Source organism: Cibotium barometz, chromosome 26 (genome assembly GCF_041138505.1).
Source record: "Cibotium barometz isolate CiBa-2024 chromosome 26, ASM4113850v1, whole genome shotgun sequence".
NCBI classification, from domain to species: Eukaryota; Viridiplantae; Streptophyta; class Polypodiopsida; order Cyatheales; family Cibotiaceae; genus Cibotium; species Cibotium barometz.
Window position 1 is genome coordinate 2,415,309 of NC_141071.1, and position 27,758 is coordinate 2,443,066.

Sequence of the window (27,758 nt, forward strand, 5' to 3'; positions counted from 1 at the left end):
GATAGATGCATGGTTGGACAGATTTTATGGGGATGATTGGGGCCTAGATAGAGATAGAGGAGGCCCTATCGCCATCTTGCCAAGTACTGCCAAATCAGATCACTGCCCAGTTGTCTTGTGCATCAGGGAACTTGGGAGGCGGAAGGGTGTACCCCGTGCTTGCATCCCAAACTCTCTCCATCAGGATGCAGAGCCATGGCCCAAAACGCAGACGCCCATAAGAAAAGCACCCAAAAAGGCACTTTTCAGGCCAGGACCAGCTATAGGCCCAGTCGGCCTCTTTCCAGCCCCATATAGCCTATATAAGGGGTTCCCAGCCCCTAGTATCTCATCTCATCATTCTCTTGCACATAAGGTTGATACCTATGGCTAGAAGGCAGTTCTCAGCCATGAATGCAAGCATGAGAGGTTAACAAACAGTCCCAAACCAGCACTGAAGAGCAAACGCCGGTCTAACAGCCTGTAGAAACGCAAATCATAGAAGCCAGCAGAGGCTACTTCAAGGGTCCATGACTCGAGCCATCTATAAGTCTATTGGTCAGTATATACAGGGTTGAACAGCCCACAAGGTCAGTCCATTATTTCATACAGCAATATGAGCAAATATAGCTATGGGTGGGGGCCCTTCTGAGGGTTAGTGGGACCCAGGGACCCAATATTGTGTACCTCTCTTCTTGAGCGGCAACTTTGAGGAGGGCTGGCATAGGTTGAGGGAACGACACCCACCCACACCCATCACAGATCTTCACATCTACCACACTTATGCACACTGACTTTACCATATTCCCAATCAGCCTCCACTCCCACACCCACCCAAACCTCGCCCCACTACATCCACATTCTTCACATCAACCATGGTGGAAAAGGCCATCTGGAAATTCTGAAACAGCCGCTCCCAGGATCATGAGGGGATCTAATCAGAGCACCTATCACATGCACCCCTCTTGGCTTACATGTTTAACAGGGCACTAGCAGAAGGCTTTCCCCACACTTGTTGGTCATCACACATCATCTCACCCATACACGGAGCTCCGGACACTATGGAGCCCAATAACTATAGGACCATCATGATCGGCAAAACCTTGGCCAAGCTATGTGGATCCGTGCTGGAGACAGATCTCAGCTCATTGGCAGAAATGAAATGTTATATTAACGTCTTCAAAAGGCCAAAGTGACTTATGAGACCAAAGTTACAACCATGTGACATCTGATACACTATCTGGAAAAGAAAAGAAAGACACTGAAGGTAAGTATCTACTAGCCCTACAATACATCAGTAGTAGGAAGCATCCGGAAGCAGCAACTAGGGAGAGTGGGGAGCTAATGCTACTAGTCAAAATGGGGTACATGAGTACATGGATACATGAATACATGAATATGGGGGAGTACAAAAGTGACAGTGAGTACAACAGTATATGGCTGGAGTGGTAATCATCCTAGGAGCTCTAGCATGGGTCTCTGCCGGATGGCCTGGATATCTGCCATAGTGAGATGCCTGGTCGGATGAGCCTGATGCCTCGCAATGATGCTCTGAATCCTCCAGTGTAGGCACCGTCTCCGATGTGAGGATCCGCGAACCCTCGGGCGTCTGGATCTGCCCAACTGGATAGCTCTCTCAACTAGAGTCCCACGGGGTGCCTACTGCTGGGCTGTCAGCTTGTGTCCTCCCGGGTAGTCCCTCTAAAGAAGTCAGTAATCTGTCTCTGTGTGGACTCCTTGCCAGCCGGGCGTCTGCTCCTGATAATGGACTCTCTGAGCCTGCGGATCTCCACGAGATAAAAACCCAAGCATCTCTGATCACAATAGTCCATGACTCTAGCCAGTGGTCCAAATCCCTCTCTGAAAAGGCAATGGTAGCGCACATGAATCTCATAATATGTTGTGCAGCGCAGATGTAGTGCTTGTCCATCTCTGGCTCTATCCAACAAATCTGACAAATCCTGTCCCCTGGAGGTATGCCTCTAAATCTGCCTGTCTCTATCTCTAACTGATGTGAAGAGGTGAGGATCTGCCCAATGGCACACCTCAATCCATGAGATAGATGGGTATCCATGTAGCTCAGTCTAAGTATAAAGCCATCCTCAGTGGTGCGGAGAAGATGGTCTCTATAGAAAGCCATCTTCGTCCCCAACTCCTGTGAGGGCTCTACCCATGTCCTCCTAGTGTCCAACTGAATGAGGTCCTATCTGATGACTCTACTAATCTCAGAATGTGTCAAGGTGAGAGAGGGTGCCTCCAGAGAGTACTGGAAGGGTGGAAGTCTGTCTAAACTGAACCCATGGAGCTCAAACCAGGATGCTATCTGCGCATACCAACATGAAGTGTCTCCCTCCATGGCTAGCTGATGAGAGGACTCTAAAGCAAGTCGTGCATACCGGTGTCGGGTAAGCTCCCAGGTGCTATGAATGAAGGACACTGATCTGGCAAGAGCCTTGACTACGATCGGTGGTGCTCCCATCTCGGCTCTGATAATCTCATGGGGTACCGAGGCCTTAGCCCGAATCATCCTGGAGATCATGGACACAAGTGGTCTCTCCATCAATCTCCATCCATCGTATGTGCGTCCTGATCGACTGTGATGATCTAGGCTAGGCCCCCAGATTTGTACTCCATATAGCATCGCCGATGTGACCAGCATGTCAAAAAGCCACAGCTTAGTGCATGGCTCCTGAAATTGTACCCCTCTCTAGACCTCCTAGTGCTGCATATCCTCTAGTCAGTCTAGCCTCTGCTGCCCCCCTCATGGAAAATGTGGGCCCAGTGAACACCACTCCAAGATATGGCAGAGAGAAAGAAAGAAAGAAAGAAAGATATATTAACGTCTCCTAAAGGCCGAAATGGCCCATGAGACCAAAACAAGGTACAACTGAGAGAGGGGCATAGAGCACAAGGCCAGGCAGGGTTCAGGCGGACCTTCTCCACCCTGGATCACATTTTCACACTCAGGAGCCTCACTAAGCAGGCCAAGGCTGATGGCCGATGGCTCCACTGTTGCTTTGTGGGTTTCTGTAAAGCCTTTGACATGTTGCCACGTGATCGCCTACTACAGTGCCTATAGATCCTTGGGTTACCATCAGAAATGATTTGGGGCATTATTGCTTTATATGAGTCAGTGGTTGGGAGGGTGAGATGCCCTGAAGGACTCTCAGAGGAGATATCTAGTACTAACAGGGCTGCCCACTATCCCTCTTTGGGCTATACATTGACGAGATCTTAGACTTTTGTTGACAAAGCGGGAGGTGGAGGAGCATCCCTAGCAGGCATACGTGTGTCTATTCTCTTATATGCTGATGTTATGGTGCTTATTGCAGATTCACAAGAGGGACTACAGAAGCACATGGATGCCCTACAGGACTTGTGTTTGCAGAGGGGCTTGTTAGTTAACCTTGGGAAGACCAAAGTCACAGTCTTCGATACTTCCCCTATTGTGATGAAACATACAGAGATCACCTACATGGGCAGCTGGGTGGAGGTAGCAAACTCATATGTCTACATAGGCAGCCGGGACTCGTATGTCTACTTGGGCAGCTGGGTGGAGATAGCAAACTCATATGTATACCTGGGGGTCACTTTCACAACAGCAGATGCTTCTCCATTAGACGGGCATCACAAGACAGATTGACTAGGGGATATGCTGCACTTGCCCTCCTAGAGAGATAGTGCCACTTCTAGAAGCCCAGGATGAAGGGCTGGCTTTTTGACACACTAGTGACTCCGGCGATGATGTATGCATCCCCATTCTAGGGACCAGCTGTTATAGTGTTATGGTGTGGCACTATTATGGTGTTACAATGGTACAGTGTTACGATACACACCACCTCCGACCCGTTGAGTATTGACAGCACCTGGGAGATTATTGTAGTATCATGGCATGCCATATCGGGAAGACCAGATGCTCCTTCAAGGGTATTCATATTTATGACACCCAGTGTATTTGCAATATATGAAGTGACATCGTCATACTCTTTTGGCTACCTGGGCCCATATACAGGGATCTTCTAGAGCTGCACAAACAAAATGCAACATATTTATGAGAGAGTGGAACCATGGTAGTTTCTTCCTCTCCAGGGTTTTTATGTCAGCATAGTGCCCCCCATTGGTTGAGATCTCCCTACCTTTTGGTTTGAGATCTGCATTTGTATGATTTTATATTACTTAATAGAAGTCTCTTTTCTGGAAAAAACGAAAAAAAACAACTGCCGATACATAAACACTCCTATCAAAATTTCAGAGTTTATGACCAGAATTTCTGTGCCAAATAAATTTACTCACCTGAAAGAAATCCACATCACCAGATCCATGCATAAAAGTGTTTTGAGGAGAGAACCTTCCATAATTTATATAGCCCTGAATCAATTAAGCAACCTTCAAAATCATCTCACCTTGGACAGCTCTAGCCTCATTTCACAATATTGTATTATTGAAAAGGGTGTGATCAAAGAAACAAACCTCCTTGCAAAAAATAATATATATGTGTATAAATTATGTGTGTGTGTGTAGTTTTTATATATATAGTTTCTCATCATGGAAGAGTCTTACACTTTGTGAACGATTTTGTGCATCTACACAGAACCGAAGAACAAAATCGGACCTCTGCATCAAAAATTGTGTTGCAATTAGACAAAATTAGCTCAAGTCTCCTTGTAGAAATACGTCTCCTTGTGTAATTACATGTAAATCCGCTTATTTAAATAGCTTTCTGAACACCACAATGGGTGCATGCGTTTATGCGTGCATGTGTGTGTGTGTATCCTTGTAAGTTTCAAGAACATAAACCACCAAACCATGTAGATCAGCCGATTTATATATCTTTGTAAGCACCACAATTTGTGTTTTGTGCATGTGCATGCGTGCATCTATGTGCGCACACATGTATGTGTGCACACGTGTCTGTGGATTGTGAATGCATAGCATTCTAATGATTACTGTTGTATTCCTCTCAGAAACTTATGTATATACACATTGCTAACAAGTTTTATGCTGAGAAAATAATACCTTTCCCTGTAGTTCCAACTCCTTTCCGATTTTATCTGTCTGTTGATAGTTTTCAGAAAAACATGCATCTTGATTTCATCCCAAATTCCTTGAAATATTTCCTTGGACTCGCTATCTATCTTAACTATGAAGTTTTTTTTTTTTTCTCAGAAAGAGACTTCTATCAAGTATGAGAAAAACATACAACAATCACAGCTATAAGCCGGAAAAGAATAGAATCACCCCAACATGTAAGGTGATTTCAACCACTGAGGAGCATCATAAGACCTGTGATACTGAAGGAAAAGAAGATGCCATGTAAGACCTGTGGTACAAACTCTACTCCATGTAACAATTAAAGGATACAAAATCATAAAGATAATTTTCTCTGTCTAGGGCATAGCATTCAGATGAAGGTAGTGAAGTTGTCGTTTTGTGAAGTATCGAAAAAATTGCCAAGACTGCATGCACATTAAACTATTATTCGTGTAAGTATGCACCAACTGGGATGCAGTTGCTTCCCTAAAAAGAGATAAAGATAACACTAGGCTGCAAGAAAAAACAGTTTTATTATTTTTCTTTTATTTTTTTTTTTCAAGAAAGGGACTTCTATTAAGTATGAAAAAAGGCATGCAACAATCACAGCTATAAGCCGGAATAGAATAGAATCACCCCAATATGTAGGGTGATTTCAACCACTGAGGAGCATCATGATGCCACGAGAGACCTGTGGGACTAGAGGAAAAGAAAATGTCATGGTCCCACTCCCACATAAATACAACACGCTTTGCCTGCGCGGAATGAGAGGACCCCTGAATATGAGCCCAAGTAGCCATGAGAGTATGGATGATAGCACCCCATATAGTACTAATGCACTGAGACCCAAAAATCTGGACACCCTCAATAGCCTCCATGCATCTAGCTCTCCAGATCTGCCATGCTGTAATACTGGCAACAATCTCCCAACTGGTGTCAATCCTCTGTCTCTCGGGGGTATATAATTAGAGCGAGGGACATCCTACAATAAACCATGCTGGGCAATACCTCTACGAATGAATAGCAGAGTTTGTACCACTACCCTCGTAGAAAAGTTGCGGACCAGACTGGGAATGCCAAGCACCTACCCCCCCCCAAGTCACGTGCATGCTGCGGCCACTCAATTTTCCCATAAGTTGGGCTATAGAACCCCAAATATGTTGTGCAGTGCTGCATCCCTATAAACAATGTTGTACAGTCTCTGCCGCACATCTCGGGCAAGCAGGTTCTACATCGAAAACCAGTCTCCACTCTGATTGGTGGGGAGACCACCATGTAAAAATAACCAAAAGAAATGAGAGATCTGGCTCCTTCTGTATGAATGCCAAAGCCTATGCCAATATATGCGCTGTATCACTGGAGAGATATCATAACTCTCCCAATGAGGCCTGAGAGTAGGGATCCTATGCATCTGTTGAGTGGGGAGAAGTCTGGCGTTCCGGACCGTTAAACTGAAAAAGGGGAGGCTTTTCAATGGATCGAAGGCATCAATCCACTCCCCACTCTCCTGGATCCCACTGAAGATATTTGATAGGACTGCCACCATATAGCCACAAACACAAAGAGTCTTGAGTCACTATTTGAGGAGAAGGATCAATGAACCAATGCTTCCTCGAACGACTAACAATCGTCACTGGACTAAGCCTAGTATCTGGGATGATCCCCTCCATGCTACGTCTCCTCAATCTCCCTCCAGGCGCATGATAGACTAGATGATGCAATCTGTAGTATCCTAGCTTGGGAGCGCAATGACCTGCAGAGGTATGCCTATCCTCGAAAAGACTCCCAGCCAACTCGGATGATATTCTCCATGAAAGGTCCGAGAGAGCCACTCATGCGGAATAGCTGCATCAATATGATCAATACGTATGCAAGAGGCCCTAAGATGCTGAATGGATGAAGCTCTTTGATCCACCAGAAGAACTCTTAAAGGTCTTCCAAGCAAGACATGTGTATGCACATTTCTCTCATCCTGACCACTGCATGTAACGAGATGCACCAAGTGGCCGACCGGACTCATCCTTGATGAACTCATTCCACATAATAGGTTGTCGGTCAGCCTCATCCAAAGACCTAGGAAGCCTTTGTTGCAAAAATGGTCTCATGCTTCTCCATGCTTTGACAATGGCTGCAATAAGAGGGGAAGATGGTGCCCTGATATTAGCCTTTGCGAACAAAAACCGTGTGCTGGGCAGCCAATCTCTCTCAACGAGACGACCGCTTAGCTCCCCGAACCTTGGCCTATGCCCCTCCGCCTCTGTGCCTGTTTCGCCCCATCCTTCCTCCGCCTCCCATCTTTCCTCCACCGTTGTTCGCCCCTGCCTCTGCCCGCCCTTCTTCCTCCCGCTGTTGTCTCCTATTCGCGTTGATTTGCCTCCCCTCCTTCCTCCGCCTCATCCCTCTGCGCAGCCCTTGTTGTGCTGCCCTTCCCCCGCCCAACTTCGCCTATGTGTCCAGCCATCTTCCCCTCCCCCTTGCTTCCCTTTCCTTTTTGCTTTTCCCTTTTTCACCCTCCCTTCCTTTCCTCCGCCTCCTTACTTGCCTCTTCCCCTTGGTTCGGATTGCTCCTCATCCGGGTTCAAGTCGGCCTTTTTCTTCGATTAGCATCATGGCTAATCATTCTCCCTCGGCCGGCGGGGCGAAACATTGTTTTTTCCAAAGCCAAGCTCGCGGTCCTCTTCGCCGTGTAAAAATAACCAAAAGAAATGAGAGATCTGGCTCCTTCTGTATGAATGCCAAAGCCTATGCCAATATATGCGCTGTATCACTGGAGAGATATCATAACTCTCCCAATGAGGCCTGAGAGTAGGGATCCTATGCATCTGTTGAGTGGGGAGAAGTCTGGCGTTCCGGACCGTTAAACTGAAAAAGGGGAGGCTTTTCAATGGATCGAAGGCATCAATCCACTCCCCACTCTCCTAGATCCCATTGAAGATATTTGATAGGACTGCCACCATATAGCCACAAACACAAAGAGTCTTGAGGCACTATTTGAGGAGAAGGATCAATGAACCAATGCTTCCCCGAACGACTAACAATCGTCACTGGACTAAGCCTAGTATCTGGGATGATCCCCTCCATGCTACGTCTCCTCAATCTCCCTCCAGGCGCATGATAGACTAGATGATGCAATCTGTAGTATCCTAGCCTGGGAGAGCAATGACCTGCAAAGGTATGCCTATCCTCGAAAAGACTCCCAGCCAACTTGGATGATATTCTCCATGAAAGGTCCGAGAGAGCCACTCATGCGGAATAGCTGCATCAATATGATCAATACGTATGCAAGAGGCCCTAAGATGCTGAATGGATGAAGCTCTCTGATCCACCAGAAGAACTCTTAAAGGTCTTCCAAGCAAGACGTGTATGCACATTTCTCTCATCCTGACCACTGCATGTAACGAGATGCACCAAGTGACCGACCGGACTCATCCTTGATGAACTCATTCCACATCATAGGTTGTCGGTTAGCCTCATCCAAAGACCTAGGAAGCCTTTGTTGCAAAAATGGTCTCATGCTTCTCCATTCTTTGACAATGGCTGCAATAAGAGGGGAAGATGGTGCCCTGATATTAGCCTTTGCGCCTTGGAGGGCTTCCCACCCGTGGTAGGAAGCGCCTTCTGAAGGACAAGCTTCACCCTACTGTTACAGGAGGGTCTATGGATATACTTTTGTTGCAGGAACACAAATTGGATAGATCTCAGTGTGGCAAAACTGGTAAGATGCTTTCTGGCCACACCTTCTGTTCCTCGGCTATTGGGACTAGAGGGGGTGCTTGCATTTCAGTGGTAGCATCTGTTATGTCTCATGTTATTGGGCACGGTGTTATCATCCCTGCTAGAGCGCAGTGGATCTTGATCATGCATGAGGGTCAGAAATTGGGAATCTTGAACATCTATGCACCTAACGTGAGAGGTGAAAGGGTGGCCTTTTGGGACACCATTACAAATACCTTCTGACAAGAAGGGTGGACGCGAAGGGGGTTTACACCCTTTGGAGCGAACCGCATGGGAGAGGTTCACGCTTTCTTTTTTTGGCAGGGATTGCTGGACTGAGAATGACTTCCAGAGAAGGCTAAACTCCTTATCTTTCTCTTGGCATAACCGCAAGAACGGGGATGAGAGCATCTTTGCATGTCTGGACAGATTTTATGTGGATGATTGGTCCCTGGACAGAGAAGGCACCATTGCTATTATGCCTGGCACCACCAAATCCGATTATTGCCCCGTCATTTTGTGCTTAGGGAGCCTGGGACTCGCTCGGCCTCTCCCCGTGTCCGTATCCCTGACTCTCTTTATCTAGATTTTGACATCTCCCTTGAGATCAGAGAGATATGGAGATCTTGTGACGGTCTTGATCCTCGTCATAATATTGCGCTGGCTCTTGAGAGGACCAACCATCATTATCATAGTGCTGCCTTGTCCAAGAAGAAGACTCTGGACAAGGAGAGCTATTAGGCGTAGGATTGCTGCTCTTCAGAGGGAACATGAAAAGCATCCACATGCGTCTTGGATTACAGACCTCTTGACCACAGTTAGAGCAGAGCTGCAGTTGGCCATGGACAGGAGGGCTGAGTTCGCGTTTCATGATGCGAACGAGGCTTTTTGGACTCAGATGGGTGGCAGATGCAACAAAGAGTTTTTTCAGCACACACGCCTTCCCATAGCAGGGATTTTGCGAGGTACTTGCAGGATTCACAGGGTGAGGTTTAGATTGAGCCTCATAAGGTAAGGGGTATTGCTTCAGATTTTTATCGGTCTTTGTTGACTGCAGAGGTGCCCTCTCCTCCAAGAGATGTATGCCCAGGCTCATTACAGATGCTATGTGTTTTTCCCTGGATGCCCCTTTCTCGAAGGATGAATTCCTTCACGCACTGCATGCTCTTTCCAGTGGTTCATTCCCAGGGGATGATGGTCTTTCTCCCGCCTTCTTTATTCTTTTTTGGGATCATATTGGAGATGCTATTGTTGGGTATGGGGGGAGAAGCCTACACACAAACACACACATACACACAGCTAAAAGAGAGAGAAAACGAGTGAAGCTCAAGAGTGCTGGAAAAGATGTACTCAATAATGATCTGAAAATGAAAGTACAAGTGAGTACTAAAAGGCCTAGGGCAAAGTGCCCAACATACAACTGTGTTCACACGGGGAACAAACCTGTGTCCAGTCTCACAGGGAAAAAGTGCCCGTGAGTAAGCTGTGTTCACACCTAAACTAGCCGGGAGTGGTCATGACCAACAAACCCCCCAAGTGAATGGTGTGAACGGGGACAAGGTGTAGCAGCCTACCTTGGAAGAGGCTGTCAGCTTAAAGCTGCACGGAAAGCTTCAAACTTTTCCCTCGAAAGAGGCTTTGTAAACCCATCTGCTATATTGGCATGTGTAGATACATAAGCCAAGTCAATCTCTCCTGCATGGAGCCTTTCCCTGACATAGTGATAGTGAACCTCAATATGCTTTGTGCGGGCATGAAATACTGGGTTTCGTGCAACTGCCAAAGCACTCTGACTGTCAGTGTAAATGGTGGTAGGGAACTGCTGTCCAACACCAAGATCGGCAAGAAGGCGTCGTAGCCAAACACATTCCACAGCAGCTATAAAGGCTGCCCTGTACTCAACTTCACAACTAGAAGTGGCCACTGTAGGCTGCTTCTTACTGAGCCATGAGATGCATGAGTCACCAAAAAGAAAACAGTTTGACACTCGTGTGTTATAGCAACCTGCCCAATCACTGTCTGTAAATGCAAGCAAGCATAGTGTAGAAGAACTGCCATAAAACAAGGCAAAGTTTGCAATAGCGAAAGACACGCTTACATGCTTGCCAATGCATAGTGCTCGGACAATGCGCATGAATCTGCTCAACTGGGAAACAACATACTGTATGTCCAAATGAGTAGAGCATAAGTAGATAAGGCATCCCACAGATAGGTGGCAACATCAAAAGGCTCACCAGCATGCTCAAGTGACAGTTTTAGACCTGATTCCATAGGAGTAGAAACAGGTTTACAATCTGTCATGTGAATACGTTCAAGGAGCTGCTCAACATATCTGCACTGAGATAACATGATACCACCCGCAAAAGGTATAAACTGTATGCCCAAATAGTAATGTAAATGCCCCATGTCTGTGACATCAAATGCATGCTGCAAATCAGCTTTAAAAGCTGAAATATCACCCTCTTCAAGGCCAGTGACGAGCATGTCATCCACATAAAGAATAAGGATAAGAACATTGTTCCCAATGTGGCATACATAGAGTGTACTCTCAGCTGACTATTCTGAAACCCTTTGGCAGTCAAGTATGTATGAATTTTGTGGTACCAAGCACGAGGGGCCTGTTTAAGACCATACAATGATTTATGTAAACGGCATACTTTATTTTCTACACCTTTTTGAACAAAGCTAGGAGGCTAAGACACATAAACTTCCTCTTGCAAATCGCCATTCAAAAAAACAGTTTTAACATCCAACTAATGTACATGCCACTGCTTGTGGGCAGCCAATGCAATAACAGTATGTATGGTAGTCATACGTGAAGTGGCAGCAAAGGTCTCCTCATAGTCAATGCCCTCACGTTGGGCATACCCTTTGGCGACCAAGCGAGCCTTATGGCGATCAACTCAACCATCAGGTTTACGCTTAAGTTTGAAAACCCATTTTGTGCCAATAGCACGCTTGCCCGGGGGCGAGTCACATAACTCCCAAGTATCGTTTTTGTCAATGGAGTCTAACTCCAAATGCATGGCTGCCACCCAATGGTCATCCTCCAATGCATCAACATGAGAAATGGGTTCCTCATTATTACAAGCGGTGGCAACAAGAGCTGTATCCACATAATGTGAAGATGCGTGGCGAGAAGCAGCACGTGTACGCCCTGGCATAAATGTAAACCAGCCATCTAGGAACAATTTTTGACTTCCTAGTATCTGCATTTTCCTCTGCCAATGCATCACCCAAGGTATCCTGATCAATCAGAGGCATTTCAGGATCAATTTGGGGCAAGTTCAGCTGCTGAATTTGCTGGTTTTCAGCAGGCATAGGTGGCTGTAAATGAGCTGAAACTGGCTCTACATTGTCCACATTTGAATTGAATAAAGGCAACAAAGTATCAAAGACATCTTCTGGCCCAATAGACGGCTGTTTGGTACATGAGACAAGTGGTTGAGAGGCATATTCGTCAAAGATAACATCTCTTGACACAATGATCTTGCCTGTATTAGGCACATAGAGTCTGTATCCCTTACTCTCAGTACTATAACCAATGAAAATGCATTTGATTGCATTTGCATCAAGCTTGTGTCTTTGTTGTATTGGCACATAAATATATGCCAAACACCCAAAGACTCTCATATGAGTCACCACTGGAATCCTGCCATTCTATGCCTCATAGGCAGTCTTAGATTTCAAGGCTTTAATGGGGCAACGGTTAAGCACATAATTGGCACACATAACCGCCTCAAGCCAAAACTTACTGGGCAGATCCTTGCTTTTGAGCATGCAACGTGCCATCTCCATGAGTGTACGATTACGTCTCTCTGCAACTCCATTTTGCTGAGGAGTATAGGGGGTAGTACACTGATGAGAAATACCATGTAATTGCATGTAAGCTGTGTGTGAACTCATTTGACAAATATTCCCCCCCTCGATCTGTACGCAATGTGACAAGCTTGTGTCCACAAGCATTTTCAGCCATGGGAGGGAAGTCTCCGAAAGCTGCAAAGGCACCTGACTTCATTTTTAAACCATACACCCAACAAAACCGAGTGTAGTCATCAATGAACGTGATGAAGTACAAGTGTCCTCCAAAAGATGGAGCCCTCATGGGGCCACAAAGATCACTATGAACAAGCTGTAATGGTCGGACAGCCCTCATAGCCCCATCTTTAGGAAAGGAATTCCTGTGCATCTTTCCAAGGATGCATCCCTCACATACATGCTTGAAGGGAACCTGCATAGGAGGAAGCTCATGCACTATACCTTGCTTCTACAAGCGTACAAGAGATGGGAAGTTCAAGTGACCAAACTGAGCATGCCATAACTCGGTGTCACTCATCACACGAGATGTGGAGGCAATCATAGCATCATGAGAATAAGTACTCCTGTCATACATATCAAGCTTATACAAGCCACTGCATAATGTTCCAGAAAGCATAAGAGAAGCTGAACCTTTGTTCTCATACACTGAGCAACAATGATCAGAAAACTGAACCTTAAACCCAGATAATGCAAGGGCTGAAACAGAAATGAGATTCTTCTTAATGCCTGGTACATATAAAGTGTCACAAAGAGTAAAGCTATCCCCATCACATGATGTTAGCTCCACATTGCCAATGCCTTTAATGGAGTAAGAGGCATCATTGGCACACATAACTATGCCACCTGGAGGTGAATCCTGCAAATTGGCAAAGAGATCTCTGCAAGAAGTGATGTGCTTAGAAGCACCACTGTCAAAGTACCAATCTCCAGCTCAGATAGACATACAAGAAGCAGGCAAACTGCATGTAACCACTAATGCATATCCCTCATGAGCAGTAGTACAGTCGGCGACAGAGTGTATGGAGCAACAGCAATCGACGGCGCAATACAGGCAAGTACACAAGGCGGGCACAGTATGGGCAAGTACACAAGGCGGCGCAACTGGTACAGTCGGGCGGCGGTGGCGCTTGTACGGCACAGCCGGTACAGTCAACGGCACTGGTACAGGCGTGTAGCGCAAGGCAAGGCGGTAGCTGCAAGTCGTGGATGGCGCAAAGCACTGGTCGACTAGCAGCAGGTACAGTCAACGGGCAGCATTACGGGCGCTTCAGTGTATGGACAATAAGTTGAAGCTTTGACGGGTAGCAAGGGGGGCAAACCCTAATGCTAACCCTAGCCAAGCTCTGATACCAATGTTGGGTATGGGGAGAGAAGCCTACACACAGACACACACACACACACAGCTGCAAGAGAGAGAAAACGAGTGAAGCTCAAGAGTGCTGGAAAAGATGTACTCAATAATGATCTGAAAATGAAAGTACAAGTGAGTACTAAAAGGCCTAGGGCAAAGTGCCCAACACACATAAGTGTGTTCACACGAGGAAAAAAACCTGTGTCCAATCACAGGGAAAAAGTGCCCGTGAGTAAGCTGTGTTCTTGGGGATAAGATAGATAAGCCCCTCAGTGAGAGAAGAAGGCATAGAACTTGTGTCCCACATCTCCTGGAGAGCCGCCCCAATCTCATCCCAAAAAGTAATGAAAAAAAAAAGGGGAGAGGCCATCCTCCCCTGAACATTTACCATGAGGTAAGGCATGAAAAGCATGACTAAACTCCTGCATAGGAAAAGGGGCATCTAGAACGGCACATATCTCCTCAGTAATCAAATGTGGCAACGCATTCCAAACCTTCCTCTGTGCCATGTGTCTCAAGTCAGAGCGAGCTCAGCACTAAGAAACTGGCAGTGTCGTCTAGATGTGAATGAAGAGTGCCATGTGAATCTTGCAACTGCCTGACAGTATCTCTGGCATGAGATGGGCCTTGAGTAGCAAAGAAATGTTTGTTGCATCTTCCACCCATCTGGGTCCAAAAGGATTCCTGGGCATGGTCACGGTACTCCACACACTGCTCAAGAGAGTGATGCAGCTCTGCCTTAACATTACATAAAGAATCTGCAACCCATTGAGCATTAGGATGTTTCTCATGCTCTTTGTGTAAGGCGGATAGGCTATGTCTAATAGCCCTTTCTAAATCCAAGGCCTCTTACCTCTTAGAAAGCGCACGTGTGATAAAAGTCACTAATATCACAAAGAGCAAAGGCCACGCTTTGCATGGGGTGCTGATCCATGGCCACTCGGATCTCTAATGCATAAAACCGCTGGGCAATGATCCGATTTAGAGGTGCCTGCAATAAAAAAAGTATGCCCCCATCTGTCAAGCACCCAATCATCCACATAAAATCGGTCTAACCATGCATAAATACATCCTGCATCCCTTCTCCTATTATACCATGAATAAAGAAGAGTGGATGGTCTCCTCGAAATGTCATGCCATGAATGGAGAGTATAAACCTCTCCCAAGATGCTCCCTCAAGAGGATGCACCAAGCCCTCATGTCCACCTCTTTTATCCATTGGCATCCCCACCAATGGTTTTGAAAAGCAAAAAGACTACAAAAGCTACTTTTTTTCTTTTTAAGAAAAGAGACTTCTATTAAGTATGAAAAAAGCAAGTCGTCTCAACTTGGAAGCTGCGCTCCCTCATCCTATTCATCGGTGCCCCCCCCCCATCTCCTACCCGCCAGCTTCGCCTCCCTCCTCTCTGTCGCGCATGCGCCTCCCCCCCATTTTTTTCTCTCTTCCGTTCTCCCTTCTCTGCTCCCGTTAGCAAACACCCCCCCCCCCCTTCTTTCTTTTGCCTCCTTTCTTCCGTTGCCGTCGGCAGCACCCTTAGCTTGTGGGCTTTTCCTCTAATTTCGGCAAGTTTTGGCTTCGCCCCTAGGAGGACTCCATGGCAGCCGCTCCGTCTCCCCCGACTGCGGCCACCGTTACATGCCTTCGGTTTTCTAAAGCAGACCCGCAGCTTCTCACGACTGTCGCATCCCTAGACGCCTCCACTCTAGTTTGCAAGATTGTCGGTAGCGCCCCACACGTGGCCAACTCAGGGATCTTCTTCAGGCTAGCCTCCTAGGTGTGCCTGCAAAAATTACAGACATTCATCCTTTAGGGTGTGGCTACTACCAGGTTGAGTTCGACTCGCCAGCGGCATCTGATCTTGTCATGCAGCTGAGCCCCATTGCATTCGGTACAGCCCAAGCCTTCTTTGCACGGTGGCAACACGGCTTCAACCCGGCATCCGACCCTCTCGCTGGAGTTTCAGGCTTTCCCGTGACCGTCTGCTTTCCACGCCTCGGGAAGGAATACCTTCCTCTTCTCCGGGTGATATGTGGTGTCATCGGGAGAGTGATGGAACCCCCCCTAACCGCTGCCTTGGCCCTCACACAAGCAGTCAGGATTCCATCTCTCCGCATCTGTGTTGCCTCGCCGGATTCTGTGCCTCACATGATATTGATTCCAAGCCTTCGGGGTGACCCCATTTTACAGAGAGTGGATTATTCCGACCTTCCAAGCCAATGTTTCATTTGTAGGCAGATGGATCATCTGGAAAGAGTCTGCCCTCGGCATCAGACTTGGAGACCACCCCCGGTGGTTCCCCCTGCTCCTTTTCTCCCAGATCCTCAGCAGGGGGCTGAGGGAGGAGCAAGTTCCCAGTCCACGGAGCACCAAGTTCCAACCATGGATGACCAATCAGCGAGAGAGTGGCGGACGGCTGGCCCCCACTGTGGTTTCCGGCCGAGCACCAAAGCTGAGCGTCGCCGCCATGCGCGCCAAGTTGGCAGCAATGCAAGAGGATTCGGTTCTAGCAGAGAACCATTTCGAGCACTTATCACAGCACCCGCCCACAGACGGCGGGCCCCCTCCAGTGTCACGGAGAGAAGTGTCACGGAGAGGGCCCCTCCGCTGCTGCCCCCCCCCCCCCCCCCCCCCCCGGGCCCGGCGCGATGTGGCGGCTGATTCCTCGTCGTGACTTCTCCTCTAGCCCTCAGTGCTCAGTGGGGCAGGTTGACCCCACCCTCTCTTCATCGAGCCTTCCCGAGAAACCTTCCTCTCCGATGGATACCTCTCAACAGCGTCCCTCTCTAGCCTCTCCACCTTCCCGCTCCCCCTCGCCTCCTTCCCCCCTCCCCCACCCTCGCCTCAGACTCTACCCGTAGTCGCTCCATTTGCCCCTTCCTCTTCCTCCGTGCCTACCATCCCACCCACCCCCCCCCTTCCGCCTCTCTAGAGCATTCCCGTTGGCCCCTGTAGCCCCTGATCCATAGAGGAGACAACCGCCCGACGGGTTCCGTTTGTCGCCTGATTCATCGTTTCTCCAAGCCGGTGGAGATGATCATTGCGGCCTCAACAGTGAGGGCCCTCCAACCTAAGTCTCCAAGCAGGCCCCCCGGATCTTGCGGCAGCCTGTGGATTATAGTTTCTTCCAGTGTCTTCCGATGGAAGGGACAAACAAGTTCGAGGAGACTATAGCCCCTATTCGGGTATGTGTGGTCTTCCACCGCTCCAGACCCTCTACGCCAGAGAATGGCGCGATAATATTCTCTTTCCCCATGAGCGCAACCCCCGGGACAGAGTGGGATCCAAAGTCGATGGCCGCTACCATTCAGGATCAGGCAATTGAGCTATTGCATCATCTGCAAGATCTCGGCATCGTTCTTACTCATCTATGGCCTCTGGCCAAGATGGAGCTTGGTGGATCATCCACCCACAAAGACCAGGGAGGGGAGATGGTGACCTCCAGCCTGGAGGTGCTGCTTTTTGTGTTCATGCATACCTCTATCGCAGTACCTCTTCCCCCTTTCTACAGATATCTCCATTGTGATCGATGGAGCACGGAGTATGCATACTCTCGTGCTTGGGTAGAGTGGCAGTACATGGAGGGCAAGATCCACACCCACTTGGCACGACTTCGCACCAGGAAAGATTGTGACTATTCCCTGTCTAAGCCCGTGCCCAAGACTCTTCGAGTGGAGGGCAGTTCGGATAGTTCCGCCTCACACAGAGATTGATATGAAAATTGTCTCATGGAACATTCACGGCTTAGGGGGGCCTCAGTGCTTTCAGGGACAAGGCGTCCTTAGAGGAGAGTTGCAACAAGCTATGGTGGGGGTTCCTCCAGGAGCACCATCTTACTGAGGGGCGTACTACCAGGCAAGAGTCATACTTTTTGGTCTCCATCCTTCGGCCCTTCAACGACACAGGCAGGAGTGTGTCTCTCTGTCAGTGAACAGCTTCCGCCGTCGGTGATAGGATCGGGAGTCTTAGTTCTACGACATGCTCAGTGGGTTACCATTCTGATTGGGGAGGATAGCGTTAGCTTCCTCAACATTTATGCCCCAAACGCTACTGCAGGTAGAGCTATCTTTTGGAGCACTGTCCGACAGGCCCTACCCCAGGCTGATTTTTGGTTCATGAGCAGTGACTTCAACACGATAGAGGCAGTAGAGGACAGACTTGGAGGTGGCTCCGCCACAGTCTCAGGAGTGGAGTACTCTGCATGGGAGGAGATGATACCGATTCTTAGGGGACAAGACCCTTGGCATCTTCTAGAATTTGGGCGTAGCCCTAGGAGTTTTAGCTTCTCTCGATCAGATAGGCGGAGCACTAGCCCCAACCTGTCTTGGCTGGACAAGTTTTATGTCGACAAGTGGGCTTGTAGTCGTGGAGGCATGGTTCATATTCTGGCAAGCACTACATTTTCAGATCATGCCCCAGTTATTATGTCCCTAGAGGACCCATGGAGGCATGACAAGCATGCGAGCTCCAAGATTCCAGACAGCCTCATTCAGGACCCCGAGATCTAAAGCCAGATCGAGCAGATATGGGCGGGACTGGACTTTTCCTCGAGCTTTGCAACGTGCACTTTGGATGATGGCCTTGGGGAGATCAGTATTTTCTTACAGGAGGCGACCCAGAGTAGATTGGAGGGATTTCGGGAGCAGGAGAGGAGTCTGCCTAGCCTCTTTATAGCGTCTTCAGGAGAGTTCCTCAGACAGCCCCTGGATTGAGAGTCAGATCGCTGCCGCCCGCACGGAGATTCGGTCCATTGAGGAGAGGAGGGTGGTGTATAGATACCATGCCAGGGCTTCATTGCATATACAGTGCGGCTAGGCCGCACGATCCAGATGCCTGAGATGATGGCACACTAGCACCAGTAGCACATTTCTTTGGTTGATGGCACATAGAAGTTTGGTGGTCGGTACTTGGTTGACAGTTGGAGGTCGGTCAGCGGCTTGTCCGCAATGCAGCCACCATCAGGAGTCTTAGCGACATTGCCTTTGGGATTGCCTGAAGGCTCAGCAGATTTGGCAACATATTCTCTACATCTTCGCTATGGATAGGGCATCGGCCCAGATCATCACTTGGGGCACTGTCACTTGGGCCACAGAGGCTAGAGCGATCAAGGCTTATGAGGGGGATGGGGAAGGACTAGCCCTTCAGGTCTCTCACCATCATATTGCAGTCGTACCAATCACAACTCCTCCTACAGGTGCCTGGCGGCCAGGCTCATGCCAGAGATGGGAGATTTGCACTAGCATCACAGCTTGGCACATTTGGCATGCTAGATGCAGTGAAGCCATTGAGAGTACCCACACTCCATCGGCTGAGACCATCCAGGAGCATATGGCTTGATATTATTCACACCCTCCGCGGTCAGTGGGGGAAGTTACAGGGAGGTAGGGAGGTTTTGACTACATGCGAAAGTGGCAAGAAGCCTTCTTGAGACTTTGGAGGCATGGCCCTTTCCTCACAGATAGAGGCGATGACCCCATTTGGTATTACAGATCACCTGTGTGGTTGTTCCCCCCCCTCCCCCAGTATGAGGTAGCCTTCTCCTCACAGAGCGGCCAGCCGGAGAAAAAGCATCCCTTCCCCTTATGATCACTTGTTTCCCGCCCTTATATGAGGTGGGTTTGTGTTTAGCCCTTCGTGGTTGTACTTAGCCCTTTGTGGCTGTTTTTCTTTAACTAATTGAAGGATCTTTTTCCCAAAAAAACCTTCCATTACTAAGACCTCAAACAAAGCCCATTTACCACAAATAACGATTGTAGGGCCATGACATCGCATTGATGGAGAAAGGAATTGGACAGCAGTGAGTGGACAGCTCAGCTTCTGACAAATCAGCTGGGCAGGGACATATTCCAGCTTTGCTGAGGTGTTGAGGTATCCCACAGATTTTGGTGTAGAAGGCCATCCGGTTGTAGAATCAGGGTCTACAGATGTGTCATTTCCCCAAGAAACGAGGGCTATGCCAATGAGGTGATAGCTCAAGTGGTAGAGGTGTTTGTCTAGGACCAAGAGGTCCTGGGTTCAAAACCCGACATGGTGCTTCTTCGGCTCACATATGGGTGGGTAAAAAGTGCCTGTGGGCGGGCACCTATGGGTGGTGAAAAATGGTACTTACAAGAGGATCTTGGGTTCAAAACCCCACATGGTACTTCCTCTGTAGCATCACCTATGGGCGGATAAAAAGCGCCTATAGGCGGTGCCTCCGGGCAGTGAAACAATGTGACTATAGGAGAATCTTAGGCCTAAGGCCAGTCGGGGGGAGGGAGGGGGAAGGTTATCCCCACCACACATGGTGATGGACAGCGGATCTTCATTTATGTCCTGCCCATCAGTGATTCTCGGAAAAAAGTGTGTAAAGCCAAACAATGACCATGATGGAGTAGGGAACGACCGCCAGTCGGCCTCTTTCCAAGCCGTCAGTAACCCTTTCGTGGAAAGGGCAGCAGTCATTTCCCTGTCATCATGACTGGAAGGATGGCCATGTCATCCCCTGTTAAGCTCATAAAGGTAGTGGCTGAAGAGTCTATGTAGGGTTGGGTGTGTGCAATAGACCTTGAGAATATACTAAAAACAGCTATGCTTCCAGCTTAGAGCTTTGTAGATGGAAAAAGGCGATGCCTAAGCATTGTTAGAAATCTGGAGGTCACAAATTTGAATAACTGTTAATTCATAGTTTCATTAGCATAACTTCCTTCTCTATCCTTAGTATTGGTAAGTCTACCTTACATGTTTGTGAAGAATTTCTTCACAACTGCATGGATTTACTTGATTTATATGTGGAATTATATGAAGAAATTCTTCACACTCACTTGTCTTTTTATGTGGAATTAAAACTCGAGCAGAGCTGAGAACTACGTACAAGAGTGCAGACATTCTTCACAAATGCATCAATTTACTTAATTTATACGGGGAATTACATGACGAAATCCTTAACAATTGCATGAATTTACTTGATTTTTGGGTGGGATTTAAACTTGAGCGTTGAGAGAACTAGAAGAGTGAAAAAGCTACCAAATAGAAGGGGAAAAACAATCTCTGTGTGTGCAAAATTTGTGCAGCATTTCTGCAGATTGTGTATTAGTTTAACAATGTTATTTATTTTGTTTTTTTTTAAATGAGCGTAGGTTAGTTACCTGTGATGAGGAGTTTCTGCGTGGAGAAGAAATCCATGCCTCAACCAGAGAAGAGAAGAAAGTTTTCCAACGAAACCCCCACCACGTCTGCTTAATAATAGAGCAACTGCATTTTCAAGTTTACTAATTTATATTTTATAATAAATCGCTTAAATGATTGTAAAAAACCTGCAGCATTCCGACAAGCTGGTTATGGGAGCTGCCGTTTTGCCAGTGCATGACCACCCTTGTCGCTTCCTTTGTCTCAATCAAGCGTCCTTTCACACTTGGTCCCCTCCTTTCACACTTGGTCCCCTCCGACCCTCTCACATTTGAAGCCTCCACCACAGCCCCTTCATTTATATGCATGCATCTGCATAGTGAACACAAATAAAAAGAGAGAAAGGAAACACACACACACACACACACACACATTTTTTTAGTGAAACCACTACTTCATTTATAAAATAAATGTACAATCATAGCTGTCCCAGAGCATGATAGCTAGGACAACAGTGGGAAAACACCTCAAGCTACAGAAAAGCAAGCTCTTTGAGATCATAAGAATCTCTGAGAGATTGGTAAAGAGATCTACGGAAGATAGGAAATGGGTCGACATGAACAGCAAAAAAAGCAGCTAATTCCAGACATGATAGATAGTCCAGAAAGCTCAAAATCTCACCCACTCAAAAAAGACTACAATGTAGGAGAGAGTCGACCAAAAAGCCAAAACTGTCTCCCAAAAAGTCTGCTTGAAAATCGTGCTTGCACGTAGGGCCCCTAACAATCTATCTAGGAAGGCTCGAGAGTGGGAGCAGTACCATAGAAGATGGGGCACCGTCTCATATGTATGAGAGCATCACTTACATATTCGACGTCATTCGTATTTATTAGCAATGTGTATATATTATTTGGGACATGTGAAAGCTCCCTTGTGCATATTTGATTTTTCAAGACATATGCACTTTTATGAGGTTCAAGGCTCACACGTATTTTTAAAGCATCCTAGCTTGCACGCTCAAGAAAACTATTTTTGAAGCAAGCTACTTTTGAAGAATACTATTCTTGAAGAAGTCGACATGTGAACTTTTATAAGGTTCAAGGCTCATATCTATTTATAAATAAGCCTAGCTTGCACGCTCAAGAAAACTATTTTCGAAAGCAAGCTACTTTTGAAGAATACTATTCTTGAAGAAGTCAACATATTTGTAAAGCATACTATTTTTGAGCACCAAAATCTATCCCATGAAATATATTTAAGTGCACCAAGAGGAAGCATGGGCTCACTCTTGTGTGGAGGCAAATTAGACCTAACATTGTGTATTGCGTATTTATTTGTTCTATTTTCTCTATTTGTTCTAAATATTTTATTTATTGCAATCACTACTATGGGTTCATGTCAACCTCCCACAACAGTGGTACTAGACCAAGAGTGATTGCAATTGATTGAAAGCGATGAAGAGCTAGTGGATAAAGAAGTGGAAAAGCTTGGCCAAAGGTAAAATTTTCAATACAAAGCATAGAAAGTCTGAGGTTTACAAGAAAGGCATGTTTTTGTCCAATGGGTTAAAAAAACCCATAAATCTTTTACCCAAAGGTCTTTCCAAGCTGGAATACCACTTTTCCAATTTGAAAACTACCTACGAAGACCACCTAAAATCCAAAAGTCATTTTTTTTGTTTTCAAATCCTCTTCCTAATCAGCCACCACTGATGGATTTCTCCCACCTTGGAGGCCCTGGAACCACTCTCAGTTGAGTCTCTTGCTACAATTCATCTTCTCCTTCATGATGCACTTTTTCCCACCTTGGAGGCCCTGGAACCACTCTCAGTTGAGTCTCTTGCTACAATTCATCTTCTCCTTCACGATGCACTTTTTCCTCCTAAATTACTTTATAATTATCTCTTGTGTGCTCTGCGTTACCTACCATGAAGACTCTTTCATGAGCGTTACGTAAAGCTTTAAGCTTTAATACTTAAAGCCATTAAAAGCTTTAAAATTCAAATCTTATACAAGCTTTTCCTTATTCTCCCATAACCCATCCAAATTTTTATTTTTATTTCCTTTGATTATTATTCCAATTTAGCCTCTACAGAATTTTTTCACTGCTCAAAAAATTTTCCAAAATTCCAAAGATCATTTTTTATTCTTCCATAATCCATTTACTTACCCCAAAATACCGTTTTCGAGCTCAAAAATTCTCAAAAAATTACCAAAAAATCTATTTTTTTAAAGATTTTTCTAAAGCACCCAAGAAAAAATTTAGCCACCTAACCCGATCAATTCAAGCTTCTTCATTTACAAACCCATGGATTTGGGAGTCAATTTCAACCAACCTATCAAATGACACCCCTACTAATGAAGATGACAACGCCTGAGATGGTGGATTTACAAACTCACCACTTCCACCACCAACTTTTGAAGATTGCATTCAACTTCTCGAGCAACTACTTCAAGATAAGCAACAAAAGCGCCTCGCCCTTGAACAACAATTTGATGGTAATAAAGTTACTACTCCACAATCTGAAGATGCCCGCATTGCCAAAATCATTACTACTCCACAATCTGAAGATGCCCGCATTGCCAAAATCATTAAGGCTACCTTTGGCGCTCAACAAACAAAAAAGGATAGTAAGATTAGCCGTCATACTTTTTGTTTTATCAAATTTAATGGCAAAAAGGATGCTCATCTTGTACTTTCATGGTTAAATCAATTGGATGATTGTTTTCTAAAGAGACCTTTTCAGAAAGAGATAAGATCAAATGTGTTGCCAACCAAATGGTTGACCATGCATCATTATGGTGGAAAATTCTTAGTAAAAGCAGTTGACAAAGAAACTACTTGGGTGGAATTCCAACGTAAAATGAAGTCCAGCTTTTTGCCACCCTAGTTTACTCTCAAAGCATGTCATGCATGGGATACTTTGCCTATGTTTGATCGTGAGACAATATCACAATACACGGAGAAATTTTAGCAAACTCTACTTCAACTCCATATGCTTGAAGAAGTACCTGAAAATAAATCCAATGTCGTTATGAATCAAGTCTCGAAGAGACTATTTAAGCCGAGGCAAACATGTTCAAACCTTCACTCGATGAAGCTATTTCTTTAGCCCATGATGCAGAACGCAAAAGAGATTTGCATAAAACTCCTCGATAATCCAACACCTTTTCATCCAACAATTGAAAAACCTCAAGTTTCAATAACAATCAACAACCAATGTCTCTCCAATGCCTCATCATTATGGTACTCCTACTGGGTGCCCCATTCTTTTAACAATTTTAATGCAAATAGAAAGCCTTGGGTAGCACCTAGCAATACACACACAAATCCCACTCAAAATGTAAAGACTATTAATGATCAAGGCAATGTATCTCAATCCAAATCTATTAGTCACAACACTAATACTGCAACGAAGCCTTGCCGCTGTATGTGCTACAAGTGCAACTAACTAGGCCACTTTGCTACTCGATGTTGGCAGAATGTTAGACCATCAACTTATCAACTTCACAACATCTAAGAGGTGCCCAATGATGATGGTGGTTATGCTTCAGATTGGTCCGAAGACATGGTACATGATGATGGTGGTTATGCTCTAGATTGGTCTAAAGACACGTCACATGATGATGGTAATCTTGAATAAAGCAATATGTCAGGTAACCCTATTTCAAGATGAAGGGTAAAATCAATGGTCATGATATTAATATATTGCATGATGATGGTAGTACTTATGATTTTATTTTAGAACCTGTTGTTAAGAGCTTGCAATTAGAAACAAACCCATCACTTTATAAGGTTACATCTACATTCCAAGGTACATGTTACAATGGTACTAAAGGAGATTAGGCAACTAGAGATTGTCATTGGTCCTTAAAAAGAGAAAATAGATTTCTTAATTGCACCACTACACAACTGTGATATTATTCTAGGTATGCCCTTTTGTTAATTCAATCCTTAAATTGATTCTAACAAACACATGATGTGGATCACATACAAAATGAAACTTTAACTCTTCATAGTGATGCCACCAATGAACTTTTTCCACTACTATCACACACACAAGCTAAATGTGCTTTAAGCAAACGAGACAAAGCTTACATGATATATGTAAACAAAATTGAAGCAACTGACCATAGTTTATCACCTACTCAACAACTTTTTCTAGATCAATTCCAAGACTTCTTTGCCAATGATCTACCCCTAGGAGTACTTACATCTTGTCTAGAGAAGACCACACAATTGAGATTATTCCTGGTAGTCAACCATCTCGTAAGACTCCTTATAGGTAAAATCATATTCAACAAAAAAAGATTTAGCAACAAATAGAATAACTTTTAGATCATGGACTCATACAGCCTAGTGGCTCTCCTTCCGGTGCCCCGTACTTCGAGTTCAAAAAAAGAACAAGACCTACCATATGTGCATTGGCTGTAGAGCTTTGAATAAAATAAGTATTAAAAACATATATCATATTCCTCATGTTGACGACTTACTAGATAGACTTGGTGGACATAATGGGAGTGTCAAATCAAAGCATGCAAAAATATCAGACAAATGTTCACCAATTTAGATGACGGACTGGTAGCTCCATAGCATAATTCTCAGAAAACACTCTTTTATAGTGAATTGTTGGATTTAGTGCTCGAGATCAATGCAACGTGTGTGATCACATGCAATTGTGTGCGATCAAGTGCTGCATATCTATTTAGTAAGATAGATTAAAATACGAATATCACCAAGTTTGTATGCATACATCTGACATATATAAGATTGCTTTTCATACTCTATCTAGACATTATGAATTTCTATTTATGCCTTTTAGTCTTACTAATGCACCTGCCACATTTAGTTGAATGCTGACCAACACTTTGTCATTGTTTTCTTTGATGACATTCTTGTTTTTAGTCAAATTGAAAAAGAGCATAAACAACATCTTGCCTTTATCTTTAAACTTTTGGAAGAAAATTAGTTATTTCTTTTAAAAGAAAATTTAAAATTTAGGTCATATTGTCTCAGCTAAAGGCATTCGAGTAGATCCCAAAAAGTCAATTGACAGCCAAGCAAACCAATTCCAATAGCTATATTACGATACTCAATTCCAAACATAAAATAAGTACAACATGCTAATTCATACCTCGCCAAGGGCGTCCATCTCTTGACCTCACCTAGTTAGCTTGGACACGATTATCGACACTTAAATAAATCATGGGTGCAAATGAGAGTATAGAACTTTAAAGTAGGTCACTAAGTGTTGATAAATAGGAAACCAATGAAATGCAAATGCTCAAATCACATCAAGGATTTGCAAGAGTTAAGCTCACCAAAGTTCCATAAACTCGATCTACTTCAGTTCTGCAACAAACATTCAAGAGACTGACCATTATGCAGCCATGTACTTGTGCTTTTGCCACTAGATTTGCAACTTATGCCATTGTTCCAATGACAACCAAGGTACCATTATCATTAAAAATAGTACTAGCTAGGTCAAAGATATGAGGCTTGTCCCTATCTACATTGCAAACATGGCAATAAGAAATGCACAAAAAAGACCTAAAGAAATGATGAGGGAGAGGGAACACTAACTTAACATCAAGGCTCACCTACTATGTTGTTCCATACTAGGAATTCATTTTCACTTAACCCAAAAATAGGTCCAAATCTCGGTATAATAGCATGGAACCCAATGCTAGAAGGAATGTCTTGAATTGTGAACATGTCATTTATGGTACACACACATTGTAGTGCATCACGAAGGCGTCCAAATTCGTCAAGGACTATATTATTTCTAAATTCCCTTCCCATCTCAATAGGATTTATTCTTCCAAAGTCAAATAACACTACAAAATTCAAAACCATGAGAGTGACATAAGTCTATGTAGTGGATTCAATACTAATAATGTATAGAATTTAACAACAATAGTACTTGTGCAATCTCTAGGTGGCCCCTTATCAGTTAATGTGGATATGATTGTACTTGTCTGGCCATGTGCACCTTGCTTGTTTTTTTACAAAGGATTCACGAGTCATTGCACAAATCAATTGAGTCTACTACACTTAAACAATCTAAAGATTACTTTTTAAGTTGTACATAGTACCTTCAACTATATCTTCAATGGGTCTTTCCTCCACATCGCCTATCTATCCTGGTTTGTTTATAAAAATGCCTGATAAAGAATTAACACCCTTCCACACTCAATTGGTTAATATTCAAACAAAGGCGTCAATTGAAGTTAAACGTTTAACTTGGAGGCTTTTCTTAATTGACGATAGAGGACCATGCGTAGGACCTAATGTTGTTCACAGAGGAACCAAGGGAGGTTTTCCTCTTTTCATTTCTTCCTTCTTGCTTCTCTGTTCACAAAGAACCCATATGTTAGTGATATGGAGTATTGTATAGAAAAATTCAGAAAATAATTTCTTGACCTACGTGTGTAGGTACCTTAGTAGTTGTTAGAGACTCCAATGAGGTCTGTTCATCATCTCCTCATTGCCACTATTTTTGCCCTCCTCTCACCATCATCATCCTATTCTTCGTCCTCATTGGAGTCACCCTCGAGATCCTTATCTTTGTCTTCATCATCACTGCTTGATTCTTCGCCTTGCTCCTCTTCGGCTTGAACAGTTATTTCCTTACCTTTTCTCTTGTCGCTTCGAAGAATTGCTCCCTAAACATCAATGTCATGCTGTATTAATGGTTAATAAGAGCCTTGTGTATGAAGAAAACTTTTGTAAGAAGGCTACATTAAATTTTTTACTTGT

General features: G+C 45.1%; 1 protein-coding gene across 5 annotated transcripts in view; it reads right to left on the minus strand.

The window, feature by feature from the left end:
• Positions 1-21,214, minus strand: part of LOC147623571 (G-protein coupled receptor) — a 67,638-nt gene extending 46,424 nt beyond the window's left edge. For 3 of the 5 annotated variants that reach the window (XM_086820142.1, XM_086820141.1, XM_086820140.1), the window contains exons 1-6: positions 21,188-21,211; positions 21,020-21,106; positions 5,341-5,451; positions 4,996-5,034; positions 4,540-4,593; positions 4,273-4,347 (exon numbers count right to left, since the gene is read on the minus strand). In XM_086820142.1, coding sequence (XP_086676268.1) covers positions 4,273-4,347; positions 4,540-4,593; positions 4,996-5,034; positions 5,341-5,451; positions 21,020-21,106; positions 21,188-21,196 — 375 coding nt within the window. In that variant the 5' untranslated portion in view covers positions 21,197-21,211. Of the gene's footprint in view, positions 1-4,272; positions 4,348-4,539; positions 4,594-4,995; positions 5,035-5,340; positions 5,452-21,019; positions 21,107-21,187 lie in introns of all 5 variants that reach the window. The other 2 variants (XM_086820143.1, XM_086820144.1) reach the window with 2 other exon arrangements.
• Between the last annotated feature and the right edge of the window lie 6,544 nt (positions 21,215-27,758).